This window comes from Pelophylax lessonae (assembly GCF_965119305.1).
Source record: "Pelophylax lessonae genome assembly, chromosome: 1".
Classification (NCBI taxonomy): domain Eukaryota; kingdom Metazoa; phylum Chordata; class Amphibia; order Anura; family Ranidae; genus Pelophylax; species Pelophylax lessonae.
In genome coordinates, this window is record NC_138768.1 from 525,915,673 (window position 1) to 525,937,340 (window position 21,668).

Genomic DNA, 21,668 nt, shown 5'->3' on the forward strand with positions numbered 1-21,668 from the left:
ATACACATTATCTCAATACACAAACAATAGGGCAAGCCTGTCTCACATTGAAGGACATGGAACAGAAGCCAATGTGATTAGCTCTTTCAATGGACATGTTCAGAATCGAACAGCTGACAAATATTACTGACCCACTTGAAGCAATTCAAACCATTAAGTATCAGTCTTTCACTCCTATTGACGGTGAATACCGTCACAGGGAACCCCTTTTTTTTATCTTGACATGGGGTTCCCCTTAAAATCCATACCATTCAGTGAAGCTCCTACGCATTTTTTTTTTTTATCTTTATTGCTGGGAGCCAGCAATACGCGAGCAAGTTTAAATTACATTTTTTCCATTAGAAATGTAAGTTTTGCTGCAGCAAGATCAATACATCATACAAATGTGTCACTTTACAGGTAGACTAAGGGGACTCCCCAGGCATGATATTTAAAGGAATTTTTCATTTTTATTGTTTCACTTTAAAACATCATTAAAATCCCTGCTCCTATAAAAACGATTGTTTTAAAAACATTTTTTTTGCATTGATGCATATCCCCCCAGAGCAGTATCTGGGTCCCCATACACTTTTTATGGCAATAACTTGCATATAAGCCTTTAAAATGAGGACTTTTGATTTTTCATGTTCGTGTCCCATTGACTTTAATAGAGTGCGAATGTTGGCTTGAACTTTTCCCCTGTTCGAGATGTTCTGGTGCGAACCGAACAGGGGGGTGTTTGGCCCATCACTATTAACAACCCCCTTTTCTACCTAACTGACCAGATTAATATCCAAGGAGTTTAATTGACTTGATGTCATACTCTGATTAAAAAAGTTCCTTTCATTTTTTTGAGCAGTGGATAAGTGAATACAAAGTACTTGTGACATGAGTATTTGCTTACAAGCTTGAAATGTTATAAACTATTCGACTTATATTTTCAGAACTCAACGATCCAAGCAAAATAAACATGAAAGATGAAACTGAAGGAAACCATCTAGATGAACACTCACAACATGTTCAAATACAACTGGAAAGGAAGGTCGACAAGGGTGTGAATATTGGGAAGAGTTTGAAAGCGAAGCTAAGAAAGAAATGTACCTGTTCTGCCAAAGGGGCCAAGAAGACATTTACAAGTTTTCTCCCTGTAATTCGATGGCTTCCAAAATACAACTTCAAAGAAAACACATGGGGAGATGTGATGTCGGGGCTTATAATTGGCATTATCTTAGTGCCTCAAGCCATAGCATATTCCTTGTTAGCAGGTCTAAAACCAATATACAGCTTATACACATCATTCTTTGCCAATTTAATATATTTCTTAATGGGGACTTCTAGACACGTGTCTGTGGGCATTTTTAGCCTAATTAGCCTAATGGTTGGCCAAGTTGTGGATCGAGAAGTGCAGCTGGCAGGATTTGACCTGGATGATGATGTGGTCTATGGAATGGAAGGCATAAATGGCAGTGACATCATAAACGTAACATCAGTCAACATTAGTTTGGGCCTAATGGACATTGAATGCGGAAAGGAATGCTACGCTATTAGTGTGGCAGCTGTTTTAACTTTCATGGCGGGGATCTATCAGGTAAAGTTCTACAAGTTTATGCAAATAGGTACAATAGTAAACACTAAGTTATTATGCTTGAAAAGTACAAAGTTTACATTTTGGTTCCAGATAAAAATCTACAACTGCTAATATGTAATCATACATAGGAGGCAGAGATCTAATGCCCGAGGATGTCTGCAGATACTGTTGGCTACCTGCTGTCAGGGGTAAATGAGGGTAAGTTTGGACAGGTTAGAATACCTGTTCAAACTGCAATACATGCTCCCTGATAACCAAGTACTGAAAGCTTGCCCTTCTCTCTCCACTCAAATTAACTTCTGTATATCTCAAGAGTGCAAGTTTATGGAACCCCAAGCTTGGCTATGAGGATATATCGGAGCTTGAGAGCAGTCATATCATGAACAAACACAGTACTGTAGGCACTTGGGCTCCACCGTGTAAGATTGGTGTCTAACCTATTAGGGTAAAGGCACAAAAATGAACTCCAATTAAGTCCAGTTTTTCAGAAGATCAGACATCGACTAGACTGGGATTTGTTCCTGGTGATAGTTTGCCCTCATCTATGGGTATTCTGCTTGCTTTTTCCTATTTCAGATGAGGGCTTAAAATTCATCAAGCAAGAAATAACTTGCATCAGAATTTGCTACATTCTTTTACAGATCAGTGAGAGAGAATAGGAATACTGCACTGGTTTTGGCAAAGCAGTATGAGAAATTGTGTCTACATCAAAGAGTTTAGGATGCAAATTTTTCACAGCATAGTCACCATGATTGGAAGAATAAAGATTGACAGAGATATTGCTTTATTAGGGAAGCAGATAGTGAATACGATACAAAAAAATTAAAAAAAGCAAGAAAGCACGGCAAAGGGGCAGCTAAGGCAATACTAGAACGCTAATTACCAGAAACATTCAGGGACTTTATAAAGTAGTCCAATCAAATGAAAATTTAAGCAACGTTAACACTCTTGCTAAGATGAACAATATAAATAGGGCTTCAGTAACTTTTTTTTTGAGAAAATGCTTAGCCAGACACCAACTATGCTGGTCACTTGACCACCTGAGCACTTAATTAAGCCAATTCTGCTGTAGGATTAGCTAACCTGAACTTTGGTTGGCATTGTGTCACGACTAGTCTGGGAGGCCCAGAGCTGCTGATGTTCTCTCTAGTAGGAAAGGGCTGGGTGAAAAAAGGACACAGTGGGTGGGAGTGCAATATTGAGGATGACAGCAGAGAAAAGAAATCAAGCAGGTCGGCCATGGCTGGTAGGAGGAGCTACCAGCTGTATAGAGTGCTGTATAGAGCTTCCTGAAAACAGAAAGCTGTGATATCGTCCACATGTGATACTGAGCCTCCATGATTGAAAGAACTGAAATTAATGAAGGAAAGGAGTAGGCCAAGGACATTGAGGCTGGGGAGGAAGAAAATAGATGATCGTGGAAATTCTCCAGCGAGGAAATTAGGCAGGCTCTGACATGCTGCAGCATCCAATGCACACTGTGAGAGGCCTACTTTGTACAGTGAATTCAGAGTAAGCAATTTAGCAATTTCCATACAAAAATAGACAGCATAGAGCGCCAAAATAAGTGCAACACGTATGGTAAGTTTTTTTTTTAGATAAAACGCATATATCAACTCACTTGGTAAAAACAAGTCAGGGCATATCTCATGGTGGACTTTTAGTGATGCCAGTACACAGTTGCGGCCACCAGCTGGGTGGACAGACATGGGAAGCTGAACCCGAAAGTGATGGAATCATGGTGGAACCCACGGAGGGTGCAGGACCCGAAATGACGCCACACATTGGAGGACCACACTAGAGGGCATGGCTTTGTGTGTTGAAGCTTCAATGCTCCTTTCAGTAATTAGGTTTTTCAGGGCTCTTCATTACAGCACACCTGGGAGAGTGTTAATGGATGTGTCAAAGACTTTATTTTGGACAATTATGCTTTTCTCCAATAAAAAAAAAAAAAAAAAAAAAAAAAGGACATCCAAGGGGCGCTGGGACTTTGATACGAGTGTGAACAAGGTAGTGAGAGGGCAAGAAACATTTAAAGAGCTGGCTCAGGTTAGGCTGCTCACAACAGGCAAGGCTACCCTACTGTGGATACCCAGCAGGTTACCAGGAAAAGATGTGTATATATGGAAGTAGCGCCAGACAATATGCATGTATGTATCCATGATGTTTTACGATTGTTAGGCTTATGATTTTAACAGCCACAATTATTTATTCATTATAATATGTTTTATTGTAGCCTTGATAAAGAGGGAGTTCATTAGACCCCTGAAACTCATTGGCTGTATTTAACACAACATCAATAAATTTATTTTAACTTTTTTCTTTTGGCCTAGCTCTCCTTCCATATATGCACAATAATGCTTTTCTATAATCCCAGTAATTTTAGTGATTTATAACCTTTGGCACCCCCCCCCCTTTTTTTCAATTATGAAATTACAATTATGCATGTTTGAGTGATTACTATCTTGATGTTGTATAATTTGACTTTTGTGCGGTTTTATTATTTTTGCTAATTTCAGCAAAGGATACTGTACAATTGTGCTACATTGAAGATAAAGCTGAAGTTCAACTCTTAGGGCTCTTTCACACGGTCCGCAGGTAGGCGGATCCGTGCTGCTCAGCGGGGATCGATCCGCCGATCCCCGCTGAGCCGGCAGATGACAGCTCCGTCTCTGCTTGCAGTGCGGAGAGGGAGGTGTAACAGCTCCCGCTGCTCTCTATGGGGGATCGGATGAGAGCGGACCGCTCTCAGGCGGATCTGATCGGATCGCTCGTTTTAAAGAGCACTTAGTATAGACCCAATTTAAAAGGTATTCAGTAGCGTTTGGTTCGGTTCGCACCAGAACTCCCAAACATGTATAAAAGCTTGGACCCGAGCAGCAAACTCTTTTAAAGTCTATGGGACCCAAACTTGAAAAATCAAAAGTCCCCATTTTGAAGGCTTATATACAAGTTGTTGGATAAAAAGGAAAAGGGGGACATGTTTGAATGCAAAAAAAAAAACAAAATGTAAAAGATAGTTTTTAAAGGAGCAGTGGTTTTCAAAGATGCCTAATGTGAAACAGTAAAAATGAAAAATTCCTTTAAATATAGTGGCAGGGGGTCTGCCTGTAAAATAAAGAAAAAAAAAAGATTTTTAATTGCCGGAAACTCAACACCATTGCCGGCAATACAAAAATGTTAAAAAATTTTAAAGGGAACCCCAAATTACAAAAAAAAAAAAAAGGCTTGGGTCCCCCCCAATATCAATACTAGACCTTTATCCAAGCATGCAGCCTGGCAGGCCAGGAAATTGAGGACAAGCAAGTGCCCCCCCATGTGAATGAGTATGGTGTACATAGTACCCTTACCCATTCACCAAAAAAGTGTCAGTCGGCAGTTAGCCTTCATCGCAGGTGGAGCTTTTTTTTTTTCTTTTTTCGAGTCCGACGCTGGCAGCGAGTATCGTGATGGACGATGGATCTACATTGGGGAACATTTTTTTTATTTTTAATAAAGAAATTGTCAAAAACTGTGTGATTGTTTTTATTTCTTTTTGACACTTTTCTTGGTGAATGAGCATGGGGTACATGCGGTCACTCGCGATCGTCGGGTGGAGAGGGAGAAAGGCAGGCGGCTAATGTAAACAAAGCTGCCTGTTACTCTCCCCTGTGTAAAAGCACTGATCACTCGGTCCTGCTATGTAGGACCGTTGATCTGTGCTGTTACACACAAAGCCACATCCAATCACAGTAAGAAACATGCCCCTAGGGACACACTTAACCCCTCCCTCTCCAATAAAGTTAACCCCTTCCATCCCAGTGTCATTTTTACAGTAAGGGCACTTTCACACGGCCGCTCCGTGTGTCCGCAAATCATCCTATTTTTTTGCGGATGATTTGCGGACATAATGTCTATGTCTATGTCTATGGCATTGCGGATGTCAGCGGAATACCATCCGCTGACATCCGATTTACCTCCTTTCAGTTCTGTTCCGTTTTTTGGAACGGAACAGAACCCTATTTTTCCTCCGTTCAAAAAACAGAAAGGAAGGAAAATCGGATGTCAGCGGTGTCATCCGCTGACATCTGCAATCCCCATAGAATTACATTATGTCCGCATATCATCCGCAAACGGATGGGATGATATGCGGACATACGGAGCGGATGACACAAATGTCATCCGCTCCGTGAAAAAAAAAAAAAAAAAAAAAAGTCCCGCAGCGGAGCTTTCACACAGAGCGGCCGTGTGAAAGAGCCCTAACAGTGCATATGTATAGCACTGATTACTGTAGTAATGTCACTGGTACCCCCAAAAGTTTCAGTCAAGGGTCCGATCTGTCCGCCGCAATGTCGCAGTACCGCAAAAAAAAAAAAAAAAAAAAACGCAGATCGCCGACATTACCCGTTAAAAAAAAAAAACAATAAAAATGACAAAAATCTTTCCCTTAGTTAGTAAACGCAATAACTTTTGCGCAAACCAATCAAAATACGCTTTTTGCAATTTCTTTTACCAAACATATGTAGCAGAAAACAAATTGGCCTAAAATGTTAAAAAATTTTGATTTTTACATTTTTTTTGGGGGGGGGGGGGGAATTTCATATTAAAAAAATGGAGAAAAAATATTGTTATTTTTGCAAAATTGTCGCTCTTTTTTTGTTTATAGCACATGATCAAAAAATCGCACAGGTAATCAAATACCACCAAAAGAAAGCTCTGTTTGTGGTAAAAAAAGGACGTCAATTTCATTTGGGTACAGCTGATAAGCGCCCTGCCCATAGACCCCCGCAACCACAGCCCAGGGTTGTGGGGAAGAGGACCTTGTCCCCATCAACAAGCACCCCCCCCCCCCATGTTGAGGGCATGTGGCCTGGTATGGTTCAGGAGGGGGGGCACTTGCTCATCCCCCCCCATTCCTGGCCTGCCAGGCTGCATGCTTGGATAAGGGTCTGGTATAGATTTTGGCAGGGACCCCACACCGTTTTTGTTTTAAATGTTGGGGTGGGGTTCCCCTTAAAATCCATACCACAGCCATAGCCCAGGGTTGTGGGGGAAGAGGCCCTCGTCCCCATCAACATGCAAACCTTTGCCCAATCAGGGCTTAGAATGCACTCTGCATTGTGGGGCTTGCAAATTTGTGTGTTCATCAAACAGGCGATGTCCAGGCCGAACGCCCAACACTAGTATTTAGGTATTATCCTGGTCTTTTATGTCCTTTAAATGTTCTATCTTCACAAGGGCACACCTATCAATTGTTTACTATGAGCCCTATTCACACTTGAATGCAGCTGTTTGGTGAGGTTATCCATGGCTGCATTACTTCTTGAGATTCTACATACCATAGCTGACATTTCAATAAAATTAGAAATAAAAAGTAAACTGTGCTAAAACAAATAGTTGACACTATATAAATCATGTGTAATAATAATAATCCTCTGCACTCAAAGGCCCAAGGCACATGGTGTTCTCATTCTTGGGTACTTCCCTGTTTTCCCTCTCCTTTTCTATACATTTTTTTTTTTCATTCTTTTCAGTCTTATCTCTTCTTCCACTGCCTTTCACATGGATTCTTTCCTCATTTTTATTCTCTTTACATAAACACATATAGGCATTTTTCTAAAACTCAAGTCTAAGGCTGCTTTCAGACTGATATGGTGCGGTGTGGACTATGCTTTCCCATAGAGCTTTATTAGGTCCTGCAGTTTTGGTGTGCTTTCTGAAAGGGCACCAAAGATGAAGCATGGAGGAGTTTTGATGAGATTTCAGAAAGTGCACCAAAACTGTGGGAGATAACAGAACTCTATGAGAAAGCGCAGCTAACCCATGGGTACACTGCAGTTTGAAAGCAGATTAGGCCCCTTGCCAACTGCCCCACGCACATTTACTATGGAGTGGCGGCTACTCTGCTCAGAATCACGTACAGGCACATGATTCTGCACTTCTGGGTCTGATTGATTGGACACAGTGAGAGCCAATTAGCGGGTCCATCAGACCCAATGTCCGCCGGGACACACTGATCATTGCCGAGAGAGGCAGAATGGCGGTCTGCCTATGTAAACAAGGCAGATCGCTGATCTGTTAGTAGGGAAGATAGAGATTCTGTGTTTATTCCCACAGTTAGCAAGCACTCCATAGGAACACAATTAAACCTTTGATCGCCTCTGATGTTAACCCCTTCCTTGCTGGTGTCTTTAGTATATGGACAGTGCTTATTTTTTTAGCACTGATCACTGTATTAGTGTCACTGGTCCCCAAAAAAGTGTCAAAAGTGTCTCTTAGTGTCAGATTTGTCTACCATAATGTCGCAGCCCCACTATAAGTCGCTGATCGATGCCATTACTAGTTAAAAATAAATACAAAATAAAAATTCCATAAAAATATCCCATAGTTTGTAAAAGCTATAACTTTTGCCCACACCAATCAATATATGCTTATTGGGATTTTTTTTACCAAAAACATGTAGTAGAATACATATTCGCCTAATTTTTTACATTTTTTTATTGGATGTGTTTATTACAGAAAGTAAAAAATATTGTTTTTTTTTTTTGTTTCTAGCGCAAAAAATAAAATACCATGATGATCAAATACCACCAAAAGAAAGTTCTATTTGTGGGAAAAAAGGACATGGACATTTTTATTTGGGTACAGCATTGCACGACCACACGATTGTCAGCTAACGTAATGCAGGGCCATATCGCAAAAATAGTCTGGTCAGGAAGGAGGTAAAACCTTCAGGACCTGAAGTGGTTAAAACAAAACTTCACCCTAAAGAGAAGTTCCTCTTTATGTCCTATTCCCACCCCCCTTCACCACATTTGGGACATAAATTTTTTTCTAGGGGAGCAGGTACCTAGCTTTGATAGGTAATCCAAGTGGAAGTTGCGCTCCCCCCCCCCCCCCTTTGCCCACAGCCCTTTGGGACGTGTCACAGGTCCTTGAAGGCTGTGGGACCATTCACAAAGCACAGCATGGCTCGTGCATGCACAGTGGAAAGCTGTCTGTGAAGCCGCAAGGAGTCATAGCCGGCTTCCCACAGTAGCCATGCCAGCACTGGAGACCCAAAGACTGGTGAAGAACCAGCACAGGTGAGGACAGCGCTGGATCCCTGGACAGGTAGGAGTCCTTTTATTAAAAGTCAGCAGTTCCAGTATTTGTAGCTGTTCACTTTTAAGTTTTTTTTTTCTAGGGTGAAGATCCTCTTTAATACAATGGCATAACATTAGCAGATTTTGAATAGGTATGATGGTAAGAGTTTTTTGGGCTAGAAGGTCCAATAAGATAAGGGCATAGGCTATAAGCCCAAGTCTCATGCAAGTGTAATGAATTTATATCATCTTAATGTGTACACTTATCTTGAATACTAGATCTGAATTACTTATATTTAAATCATAATTTATAAGTACAATAAACCTGCATTGTTTCAGAAGACAGTTTAGTTCTGAAAATGTTATACGGATAAGTAAATAATGTGGCTATACATGGATTAAAATTCAGCCGGTTCTGCAGGGACAGGCTGTTATTTGATCCATGTATAGGCAGGCTGGTTGTGCAGATGTTGATCTACCAGTTCCAGTCATGATGGGGCGATCCTTGACAGGGACTTCCTTTTTGTGGATTTTCGGCAGGTGGGGGAATACAGGGGTGACTGTATTGTTCACCATCAAATATATGGCAGTTTATGGCTAAGTATCTCCATTTCCTGTCCCACTTTAGGCAGATGTGAAAGCTTATGTTTAAACTCTGGAGTGGGATCAGATTTTAAAGGATGGTAAATATCCGCATCATTTAGCTGATGAAGAACTTCCTGATTGCAATCCTTAATGCTACCACAGTGCCCCTTTATCCAGGATACCAATATCAGAGCACTTCCTTAAAGCGTAACTCCACTTTTGTTGAGAAAAAAAAACATTCCCCCCCTGGGTGACCCATGTAAATGACAAAGATTTTAACATACTTTGTTGCAATTAACAGCTGTGCACCTGCAAGGCTCTAATGAGGAAAGCTGCTGGGCCTGCATCCCTTTAGACATGATTTCCTTTTTAACCACTTTAATCACTTAAGCCCCGGAGGATTTGGCTGCTAAAAGACCAGGGGTTTTTTTGCGATTTTTTACTGCGTGACTTTAACGGACAATTGCGCGGTCGTGCGACGCTGTACCTAAACGAATTTGACGTCCTTTTTTTCCCACAAACAGAGCTTTCTTTTGGTGGTATTTGATCACCTGTGCGATTTTTTGATCATGCGCTATAAACAAAAAAAGAGCGTCAATTTTGCAAAAATAACAATATTTTTCACATTTTTTATATGAAATTCCCCCCAAAAAAATTTAAAAATCAAAATTTTTTAACATTTTCGGCCAATTTGTTTTATGCTACATATGTTTGGTAAAAAAAAAAAAAATCGCAAAAAGCGTATTTTGATTGGTTTGCGCAAAAGTTATCGCGTTTACTAACAAAGGGAAAGATTTTTGTCATTTTTGTTTTTTTTTTTTTTAACGCGTAATGGCGGCGATCTGCGATTTTTTTTCGGTACTGCGACATTGCGGCGGACAGATCGGACCCTTGACTGACATTTTTGACACTTTTGGGGGTACCAGTGACATTACTGCAGTAATCAGTGCTATATATATGCACTGTTACTGCAAAAATGACACTGGCAGGGAAGGGGTTAACTTTATTGGACAGGGAGGGGTTAAGTGTGTCCTAGGGGCGTGCTTCTAACTGTGCAGGGACATTGCTATTGGTGTAAAAACAAAGATCAACGGTTCTACATAGTAGAACCGTCTGATCTTCATTTTTACACAGGGAGAATAACGGGCGGCTTGTTTACATAAGCCGCTCCGCCTTTCTCCCTTCACAGGAGCGATCGTAGTGTGACCGGCGGACATCGAGTCCGCTGGTCACACGCACTGACTTGTCTGTGAACGAGCCGCGGAGGGCTCGCGCCCGCCCGCAATTGGCTCGCAAGTCAGTGACAGGCGAGTGACGTATCCATATGTCACTCTGCCTGGCCGGGGCTGACCGCCGCAGTATATAGTCCTGCGGCGGTCGGCAACCGGTTAACACTAGCCACTGTGCTGCTACTGCGGCACAGTGGCTCGTTATCGTCTAGCGACGTAGACCTACGTCGCTAGACTCCTCCCCTGTAGGCGGCGCTCCCGCTGTTTTCATTCACAGCGGGAGTCGGGCCAGGGGAGGAGCGGTGGCGATCGCCGCTGCTCTGCCCCGATCGTCGGGGAATCCAGTTTGGAGATCCGCCCACCTGTGTAAACAGAGCGGGAGGATCTCCTAAGTGACAGGGAGTGACAGATCGGAGTGTTCAGCATAGCTGAACATCCGATCTGTCCCTGGCTCACTCAGTCACCTCCCCCCCCACATGTTAGTAAGCACCACCAGGCATACATTAACCCCTTCCTCTCCAATAAAATTAACCCCTTCCCTGCCAGTGTCATTTTTACAGTAACAGTGCATATTTATAGCACTGATTACTGCAGTAATGTCACTGGTACCCCCAAAAGTGTCAAAAATGTCAGTCAAGGGTCCGATCTGTCCGCCGCAATGTCGCAGTCCCGCAAAAAAAAAAAAAAAAATCGCAGATCGCCGCCATTACTCGTTAAAAAAAAAAACACCAAAAATGACATAAATCTTTCCCTTAGTTAGTAAACGCAATAACTTTTGCGCAAACCAATCAAAATACGCTTATTGCGATTTTTTTTTACCAAACATGGGTAGCAGAAAACAAATTGGCTAAAAATTTTAATAAAAATTGTTTTTTACATCTTTTTTGGGGGGAATTTCATATAAAAAAATGTTAAAAATATTGTTATTTTTTCAAAATAAACGCTCTTTTTTTGTTTATAGCGCAAAAAGTAAAAATCGCACAGGTGATCAAATAACACCAAAAGAAAGCTCTGTTTGTGGGAAAAAAAGGACGTAAATTTCGTTTTGGGTACGGCGTCGCATGACCGCGCAATTGTCAGTTAAAGTCGCACATCGCCGAATCGCAAAAAGTGGCCTGGACGTAAGACAGCAAAATCCTCCGGTGGTAAAGTGGTTAAAGTAGCTCACCAAAAAGTAAATTGTTGTTGCAGGGGATGCCTGAAATCTGACTTGTATCTTAGTGCAGACTTCTGGGAAAAACAGTGAGCCAATCACACAAGCAGGAAATTATGTTTCTGGTTGTGGTCAGTATACATTCTGTGTACAGAACACCTCCAGGTAGCCATATTGCATTGCATTTTTAGAATATTACAGACCTGCAGATTGAAAGGGAAAGGTAATTTTTAGTAACATTCAATTACAATATGTGTCACAATTGTATAAGCTATATTATTTTTTCTTTAGTTGCAATTTCTTTCCCCGTGAAAGTGGAGTTACGCTTTAATTTTTGAACCCTAACCGTTCATACTCCTTCAGATTGGATTTAAGAGGGTCTTGCACTAAGGTAGGCCATACAAGTAACCAAATTTCTTTCCTTCAACCATGGATTGAATCCCTCCTGCAGTGCTAGTGTGTTCTGCCAGCAGGAAGCGCAGGGAGCCTTCCCCACCAAGAGAATACAATGATTACTGATGGGTGGGTAAAGCCACCAGTAACGGTCGCACAAAAAAGACACAACAGGCTGCTTCTAATGAAGTTGATTAATGGATCGACTTCAGTGCAATCAGCCTGCCCAAAGATTAATCAAAATTTTGCCGGGTCCTATTGAACCAGCCAAATTTCAATCCATCTATGATTGGCTTAAGGTTAGCACTATCCCTGGGTTTGGTAAGCTCAGATGCAACAATGTTTTGAAAAGCCTCAACCAGAGTTTCACTTGTAATGGATAGGAATACCTATCTTCTTTGTAAAATCTATCAATTGTTACACTAGGGTTAATTTACAGAAACTGGCGCACACACAATCTGACAATCTGGTGCAGCTGTGCATAGTAACCAATTAGCTTCTAACTTCAGCTTGTTCAATTAAAGTGTAACTCCACTTTTGCTGCGAAAAAAAAAAAAACATTCCCCTCTGGGTGTTCTATTTACATTGCAAGGATTTTAACAACCTTAGTTGCAGATTCCTACCTTTTGTTATTCTGAAGAAATCCCTGTGTGTTTGTCTGTGCCTCTGTGCTGAGTGGGTCTAATCAGAGTGGTTTCATAATTATCAATCAGCTGTGCAGATGCAGAGCACTAATGAGGAATTCTGCTGGGCCTGCATCCCTTTAAACCTGTTCCTATTGGGAGTATCTCACCAAAAATTACATTTTTGTTGCAGGGGAAGCCAGAAATCTGACTTGTATCTTAGGCAGACTTCTGGAACAATCAGTAAGCCAATCACACAAGCAGGAAATTATGTTTCTGGGGTGTGGTCAGTACACATTCGGTGTTCAGAACAACTCTAGGTAGCCATATTGCATTGCATTTTCAGAAAAGTTCAGCGGCTCCAGATTGAAAAGGAAAGGTAATTTTTAATAACATTCAATTACAACATGATTTGTGTCACAATTGCATATGCTACATTGTTTTTTTTATTTGATATTTTTTTTCCCTACAAAAGTGGAGTTAGGGCTCTTTCACACGGGCGGTCCGATCAGATCCGCCTGTCAGTTTTTTAGGCGGATCTGATCGGATCCTCCATGCAGCTCTATGAGGCAGCGGGTGTCAGCGGAGACACCTCCGCTGACACCCGCTGCCATCCGCATCCGATCCTGTGCTGAAATCTGGACGGATGGAAACCCTATTTTTCCATCCGTTCAGTAATCGGAGCGGAGCGGATCTGATGAGAGCGGACAAGCGGTCCGCTCTCCTCCGATCCCCCATAGAGGGCAGCGGGTGCTGAGACACCTCCCTCTCCGCTCTGCAAGCGGAGACGGAGCTGTCATCCGCCCGGCTCAGCGGGGATCGCGGATTGATCCCCGCTGAGCAACACGGATCCGCCTGCGGAGGCGGACCGTGTGAAAGAAGCCTTAACCTTTAGGGCTCTTTCACACGGGCGTTCCGTATGTCCGTTTTTCATCCCATCCGTTTGCGGATGAAAAACGGACATAATGTATCTCTATGTAAATACGGATGTCATCAGATGATCATCCTCTGACATCCGTTTTTTGTCAGTTCAGTTCAGTTCAGTTTTTTTGAACGGAGGAGAACCCTATTTTTTCTTCCTTTCAAAAAAGGGAACTGAAGCAAAAACGGATGTCAGTGGTGTCATCCGCAGACATCCGTATTTACATAGACATGCATTATGTCAGTTTTTCATCCGCAAACGGACGGGATAAAAAACGGACATACGGACCGGATGACACAAGTGTCATCCGTGTCCATTACAAAAAAAAAAAAAGGACCTGATCGGGCAAAAAAAAAGGAACGCCCGTGTGAAAGAGCCCTTAGGCCCCTTTCACACATACAGTCCGTTCAGTTCATCAGTTCAGTCACGTCAAATGTATCAGTTTTTCATCCATTTTTCATCCGTTTTTCGTCAGTTGTCATCCGTTTTTTGTCAGTTGTTATCCGTTTTTCATCAGTTGTTATCCATTTTTCATCCGTTGTCGTCCGTTTTTCATCCGTTGTCATCAGTTGTCATTAGTTGACATCCGTTTTTCATCCGTTGTCATCCGTTTTTCGTCCGATCCGTTTTTTTGACGGATGAAAAATAGGGCATTCATCCGTTCAAAAAAACGGACATTGACGGAAGTGGATGAAAACGGATGTTAACTGATGATCATCAGTTGTCATCCGTTTTTACATAGAGATGCATTGATGTCCGTTTTTCATCCGTCAACGGATGGATGAAAAACAGACAAACGGACAGCATGTGTGAAAGGGGCCTTAGGGCCCTTTCACACATACCGTCCGTTCAGTTCATCATTTCAGTCACGTCAAATGTATCAGTTTTTCATCCGTTTTTCATCCGTTTTTCGTCAGTTGTTATCCATTTTTCATCAGTTGTTATCCGTTTTTCATCAGTTGTTGTCCGTTTTTCATCCGTTGCCGTCCGTTTTTCATCCGTTGTCATCAGTTGACATCAGTTTTTCATCCGTTGTCAACCGTTGTCATCAGTTGACATCCGTTTTTCATCCGTTTTTCGTCCGATCCGTTTTTTTGACAGATGAAAAATAGGGCATTCATCCGTTCAAAAAAACGGACATTGACGGAAGTGGATGAAAACGGATGTTAACTGATGATCCTCAGTTGTCATCCGTTTTTACATAGAGATGCATTGATGTCCGTTTTTCATCCGTCAACGGATGGATGAAAAACGGACAAACGGACAGCATGTGTGAAAGGGGCCTCCGTGTGTCCGCAAAGCATCTCATCTGTTTGCGGATGATTTGCGGACATAATGTAAGTGAATGGCACTGCGGATGCCAGCGGAATACCATCCGCTGACATCCGATTTTCCTCCTTTCAGTTCTGTTCCGTTTATACGAATGGAACAGAACCCCATTTTTTCTTCCGTGTAAAAAACGGAAAGGAAGGAAAATCGGATGTCAGCGGTGTCATCCGCTGACATCCGCAGTGCCATATACTTACATTATGTCCGCATATCATCCGCAAACGAATAGGATGATATGCGGGCACACGGAGCGGATGACAGAAATGTCATCCGCTCCGTGGGAGAAAAAAAAAAAAAAAAGTCCCGCAGCGGACCTTTCACACGGAGCGGCCGTGTGAAAGGACCCTTAAGCTTTGGCAATAAGACCTAGTAGATGATTGGTTATTATGCACAGCTGCACTAGATTTTGCATGCACCAGTTTTAGTAAATCCTCCCCACTGATTGTGCCTCGCTAGACTCAGACTGTAACCTTTCCAGGGTAGAACTAGCCACCAGATCATGATTGAACAAAAAATAGTTAATCTCCTCAGAGACCTGGGGAATCCTGGCCAGGCTCAGCTGCAGTATAATCTCCATAATGTTTTCTTAACTTCTTCAGATCCGCGCTATAGCCGAAGTACGGCTACAGCGCGGACTCGAATTTCCTGGGAGGCCGTCTTTAAACGGCCTCCCAGAAACAGGCTCCCCGCGCTCTCCCGCGAACGCGCATCGGGGAAAATCTGTGTTGGCCGTGTCCCTTGGACACAGCCAATCACAGATCGTGGTGAATGGCCAATCACAGCGGCCATTTACCACGTGATCGGGCCGTGCAATGAGAGATGATCTCATATGTAAACATATGAGATCATCTCTCATCGCCAGCTCTCTTCCTCACACGGAGACTGCAGTGTGAGGAAGGAGCAGAGCCCGAACACCGGTAAGAGAACACACAGGAATGTAATCAGGGCACTGATCACCAGTGCCCTGATTACAGAAGAGGGGAAATAATGCCACAACTGCCCACAGTGCCCCCCATCAGTGCCCACAGTCAGTGCCCATAGTGCTGCCAGTCAGTGCCCATCAGTGCCTGCTCATCTGGCACTGATGGGCACTGACTTGCAGCACTATGGGCACTGAGTGTGGGCACTGATGGTGCTGCCCATCAGTGCTGATCAGTGCCACCCGTCAGTATCCATCAGTGCCACCCATCAGTGTCACCCATCAGTGCCCATCAGTGCCGCCTCTCAGTGCCCATCAGTGCCGTCTCTCAGTGCCCATCAGTGCCATCCGTCAGTGCCGCCTCTCAGTGCCCAGCAGTGCCACCTCTCAGTGCCCAGCAGTGCCAACTATCAGTGCCCAGCAGTGCCAACTATCAGTGCCCAGCAGTGCCACCTCTTAGTGCTCATCAGTGCCGTCCATCAGTGCCGCCTCTCAGTGCCCAGCAGTGCCACCTCTCAGTGCCCAGCAGTGCCATCTCTCAGTGCCCAGAAGTGCCGCCTCTCGGTGCCCAGAAGTGCCGTCTCTCAGTGCCCATCAGTGCCGTCCGTCAGTGCTGCCTCTCAGTGCCCAGCAGTGCCACCTCTCAGTGCCCAGCAGTGCCACCTCTTAGTGCCCAGCAGTGCCATCTCTCAGTGCCCAGCAGTGCCACCTCTCAGTGCTCATCAGTGCCGCCTATCAGTGCGCATCAGTGCCGCCTATCAGTGCGGCATATTAGTACCTCCTCATCAGTGCCACCTCATCAGTGCCCATAAGTGCCACCTCATCAGTGCCCATAAGTGCCACCTCATCAGTGCCCATCAGTACAGCCTATCAGTGCCCATCAGTGCCGCCTCATCAGCGCACATCAGTGAAGGAGAAAAATGTATTTATTTTCAAAATTTACTCACAGAAAATAATAAAAACTTTTTTTTTTTCAAAATTTTCTGTCTTTTTTCTTTTTTTTTGTAAGAAATAAAAAAGCCAGAGGTGATTAAATACCACCAAAAGAAAGCTCTATTTGTGTGAAAAAAATGATAAAAATGTCATATGTGTACAGTGTAGCATGACCGCACAATTTTCATTCAAAGCGTGACAGCGCTGAAAGCTGAAAATTGGCCTGGATAGGAAGGGGGTGTAAGTGCCCAGTAGGCAAGTGGTTAATAGTATAATACATACAAATCTATTCACATCTAGAGGGTGGAGAAAGCATCAAAATGAAAGGTAGGAGCAAAAGATAAACCTCTGGATAGTAAAGAGGTCTGGTCAGAGGACAATATGACTTGAGATAAAATAAAGACATTTTTAAGCTAGTCCTTCTGAATCCTGACACAATGAGGGTATCTTCTCAGTATCATCTTTGTTTTGGCGTCTCCCTCTCCTTGTTTCTAACAACAAACTCTATTAAGGTCAAGCGTGACGTCTAAAGCAACAAAAATCAATGCAAGCGCAATAAAGGTGTTAGACATGAAAAATACATTAGTTTAGATTGATTTAAAAATAGGTCAGAGGGACTAGAAGGTAACAGCTCAAAGAAAAACAAAAAAAAAACCCATTAACCTCACTTTATGGGAGTTTTTTTTACTACTTTTTATGATAGTGAATGGCAATGAAATGTATTTATGTATAGATTGTGGATAAAACAGAATCATTCATCTGAATTCAACTGAGAAAAGATATCAGTTATGCTAGCCAATCACAGACTGTAAATATAATACATTACAACTGCTGAGCAGGCAATTTTCGTGTGCTATCAAGCTTACTAGTTATAAGCAATGCCCAGCTTTTCTTTGACATTAATAGTCCATAGCTCGCAACTGTCCCTATTTTGAGTGACTGTCCCTGATTTGGAAGAAAGTCCCTCTTTCCTCCTTATTTGTCCCTCATCGTGGTTTGAGCTACAGTATCTCACAAAAGTAAGTACACCCCTCACATTTTTGTAAATCTTTTATTATATCTTTTCCTGTGACAACACTGAAGAAATGACACTGCTACAATGTAAAGTAGTGAGTGTACAGCTTGTATAACAGTGTAAACTTGCTGTCCCCTCAAAATAACTCAACACACCATTAATGTCTAAACCGCTGGCAACAAAAGTGAGTACACCCCTAAGTGGAAATGTCCAAATTGGGCCCAAAGTGTCAATAGTTTGTGTGGGCACCATTATTTTCCAGCACTGCCTTAACCTTCTCGGGCATGGAGTTTACCAGAGCTTCACAGGTTACCACTGCAGTCCTCTTCCACTCCTCCATGACCACATCACGGAGCTGGTGGATGTTAGAGACCTTGCGCTCCTCCACCTTCCATTTGAGGATGCCCCACAGATGCTCAATAGGGTTTAAGTCAGGAGACATGTTTGGCCAGTCCATCACCTTTACCCTCATCTTCTTTAGCAAGGCAGTGGTCGTCCTGGAGGTGTGTTTGTGGTTTTTATTATGTTGGAATACTGCCCTGCGGCCCAGTTTCTGAAGGGAGGGGATCATGCTCTGCTTCGGTATGTCACAGTACATGTTGGCATTCATGGTTCCCTCAATGAACTGTAGCTCCCCAGTGCTGGCAGCACTCATGCAGCTCCAGACCATGACACTCCCACCACAATGCTTGACTGTAGGCAAGACACCCATGTCTTTGTGCTCCTCACCTGGTTGCTGCCACACACACTTGATACCATCTGAACCAAATAAGTTTATATTGGTCTCATCAGACCACAGGACATGGTTCCGGTAATCCATGTCCTTAGTTTGCTTGTCTTCAGCAAACTGTTTGCAGGCTTTCTTGTTCATCATCTTTAGAAGAGGCTTCCTTCTGGGGCGACAGCCATGCAGAACAATTTGATGCAGTGTGCGGCCACTGCGGCGTATGGTCTGAGCACTGACAGACTGACCCCCCCCCCTTCAACCTCTGCAACAATGCTGGCAGCACTGAAACGTCTATTTCCCAAAGACAACCTCTGGATATGACGCTGGGCACGCCAACTTCTTTGGTTGACCATGGCAAGGCCTGTTCTGAGTGGAACATGTCCTATTAAACCACTATATGGTCTTGGCCACCGTGCTGCAGCTCAGTTTCAGGGTCTTAGCAATCTTCTTATAGCCTAGGCCATCTTTATGTAGACAAAGTGTCATTTCTTCAGTGTTGTCACATGAAAAGGTATAATAAAAGATTTACAAAAATGTGAGGGGTGTACTCACTTTTGTGAGATACTGTATATATATATATATATATATATATATATATATATATACACACATACATACACACACACACACACACACACACACAGTATCGGTTTATAAACATCCACATTTTAAAAATGACCAAAGAACGTTATAGTGACCCTTCGAATGAGTCTAAGGGATACACTACCTATATATAATATTCCAATAAGCAATTAAAAATGATGAACATACTGTGTCATGTTATATATTTTAAGATTTAGCAAGTTTGTTTGTAACATTTATCTGGTTTTACTATTTTTACAGCTTCTCATGGGGATATTTCGACTGGGTTTTCTTTCCATATACTTGTCAGATTCAATGTTGGATGGATTTGCAACAGGTGCCTCACTGACAATTTTAACAGCACAAGTGAAATATCTCATTGGAGTAAAAATCCCACGCAGTCCAGGTATAGGGATGTTAGTAACAACATGGGTTAACATATTTAGAAATATTCATCATACAAATTTTTGTGATGTGATCACAAGTGCCATATGTATAGCAGCATTAGTGGCTGCCAAAGAGCTTGGGGATCGTTACAAAGACAAAATAAAGGTCCCCCTGCCAACTGAACTAGTTGTCATTGTAGTTGCCACACTTGTATCACACTACTGCAATCTCAATGAACTCTATGGCTCAAGTGTTTCAGGCGTAATCCCAACCGGATTTATACCACCAAAAGTACCTGACTTAAGTCTAGTGAGCAAAATAGCAGTGGATGCTATTCCTCTTGCAGTTGTTAGTTTTGCATTTACAATATCTCTGTCTGAAATGTTTGCCAAGAAGTATTCATATACAGTGGAAGCTAACCAGGAGATGTTTGCCATTGGCTTCTGTAATATAATCCCATCATTTTTCCACTGCTTTGCCACCAGTGCAGCTCTTGCGAAGACCCTTGTAAAGACTTCAACAGGATGCAAAACACAAGTTTCCAGTGTTATTAGTGCCATTGTGGTTCTGTTGGTTTTGCTTTTCTTTGCCCCGTTATTTTACTCACTACAAAAGTGTGTCTTGGCCTGTATAATAATTGTCAGCTTGCGTGGTGCCCTCAGAAAATTTAGAGATTTACCAGCTCTATGGAAAATAAGCAAAACAGATGGAGTTATCTGGATTGTCACCGTGGCTGCTTCAGCTCTAATCAGTACAGAAATGGGCCTCATGGTAGGGGTGATCTTTTCAATGTTATGTGTTGTTGTTCGCACTCAGTTACCCCACACAGCAACACTCAGCCATATACAGGACACTGTTTTTTATGAAGATGGAAATAAATATGAGAATCTTTCACCCATACCCAAAATTAAACTATTCCGCTTTGAAGCTCCCCTCTACTATGCAAACAAAAGCTACTTTCTCCGGTCTGTGTACAAAATGGCTGGTATGGATCCTGGTCTTGAAATAATCAGAAGGAAGAAAATAGAAAAGAAGCAAAAGAAACGAAAACAGGTAGCAGAGGGAAAAAGCATGGATAACAATGACGGCAATGATATTCATATACAGCTTGTAAATCACAATAGTGACTTGAAAACAATTATTCTTGATTGCTCCTCAATAAGCTTTTTAGACACATCTGGCATCAATGCACTAAAAGGATTGCTGAAGGATTACAAAGAAGTACAGATCGATGTTCTACTGGCTTGCTGCAACACTTCTGTCATTGATGCCCTTAGCAGAGGAAGTTACTTTGGGAAACAAAACAAGGACATTCATAAGATGCTCTTTCACAGCATGCATGATGCTGTTCAGTTTGCAACCGAGAAAGAGTTGACTATAACGGACTCTACTGTGTAAATGCTAAAAAACATTTCTAACTGCTTTGGTGTCAAAGTATTGACTTAAAAGTATTGGCAGTGAGATGGCTCAAAACAGCTCAGTCTAAAAAAGAATAATTAAAAAAATTGCACTCTGGTTCTACAGCGCCTTAACAGGGGCTCCCCACAGGAAGCCGTTTCTTGGGCAATGAGGATCTTGGAAAACCTTAGGTCTCTGCTAGCTCTCACTGTGTTTCTGCCATATAAAAGGTAAAACAACACATTCATTTTAAGGTGACCCATCAGCACAGGGTCACATGAATGTAAAACATATCTTTAAAAAGAAGCCTGTCATACTTACCTTCCCAACTGTCCAGTCAAATACCTGAGCTTCACTGCTCAGGTATTTGACAGCTCCAGAGTGCACTGAGTAGCAAAGTACTGGCTTTTCACCATGGGGGGCCACTGTAAAGGTAAGTGTATGTAGTCATCTTTTGCAGGTATAGTTACATACACTTTGCTGACTTCACCTGTAAAGCTTATTTATATTTATATCAGTAATAACAAATTTCCTTTTAATTTCTATATGTTCAGAAAGTGAGTGGAATCTCCCCATCAAAGACACGGGAGCCTCTAAGGCTAAGTTCACATGTAGGCGTTTTGGGGCGTTTTTGGGGAGTTTTTCTGCTCTAGGATCAGCTCAAAAAAAGCCCAACAAGACAAATCTTATTCATTTCAATGGCCCCTGTTCACATCTGAGTGTTTTGACGTTTTAAGCAAAACGCCCAACGCTCAAAAAAGTACATGAGCTTCTTTTTGGGAAGATTACAGGCGTTTTTATTTTTTTCCATTGGTTACTAGTCAACCTAAAAACGCCTGCAC

General features: G+C 42.4%; 2 protein-coding genes across 2 annotated transcripts in view; one reads left to right on the plus strand and one right to left on the minus strand.

The window, feature by feature from the left end:
- Positions 1 to 21,668, minus strand: part of IDUA (alpha-L-iduronidase) — a 287,436-nt gene that overhangs the window by 219,747 nt on the left and 46,021 nt on the right. The gene's annotated exons all lie outside the window — the stretch shown is intronic.
- On the plus strand, positions 926 to 21,115 carry SLC26A1 (solute carrier family 26 member 1). Its single transcript, XM_082268618.1, has 2 exons — positions 926 to 1,567; positions 19,303 to 21,115. The coding sequence occupies exons 1-2, from the start codon at positions 950 to 952 to the stop codon at positions 20,824 to 20,826; spliced, it is 2,142 nt and encodes a 713-aa protein (XP_082124744.1). The 5' UTR covers positions 926 to 949; the 3' UTR covers positions 20,827 to 21,115.

Coding starts and splice junctions, on each gene's coding strand:
- SLC26A1 (XM_082268618.1), top strand. CDS start 950: ATGAAAGATGAAACTGAAGGAAACCATCTAGATGAACACTCACAACAT. Junction 1,568..19,302: donor TCATGGCGGGGATCTATCAG/GTAAAGTTCTAC, acceptor CTATTTTTACAG/CTTCTCATGGGGATATTTCG.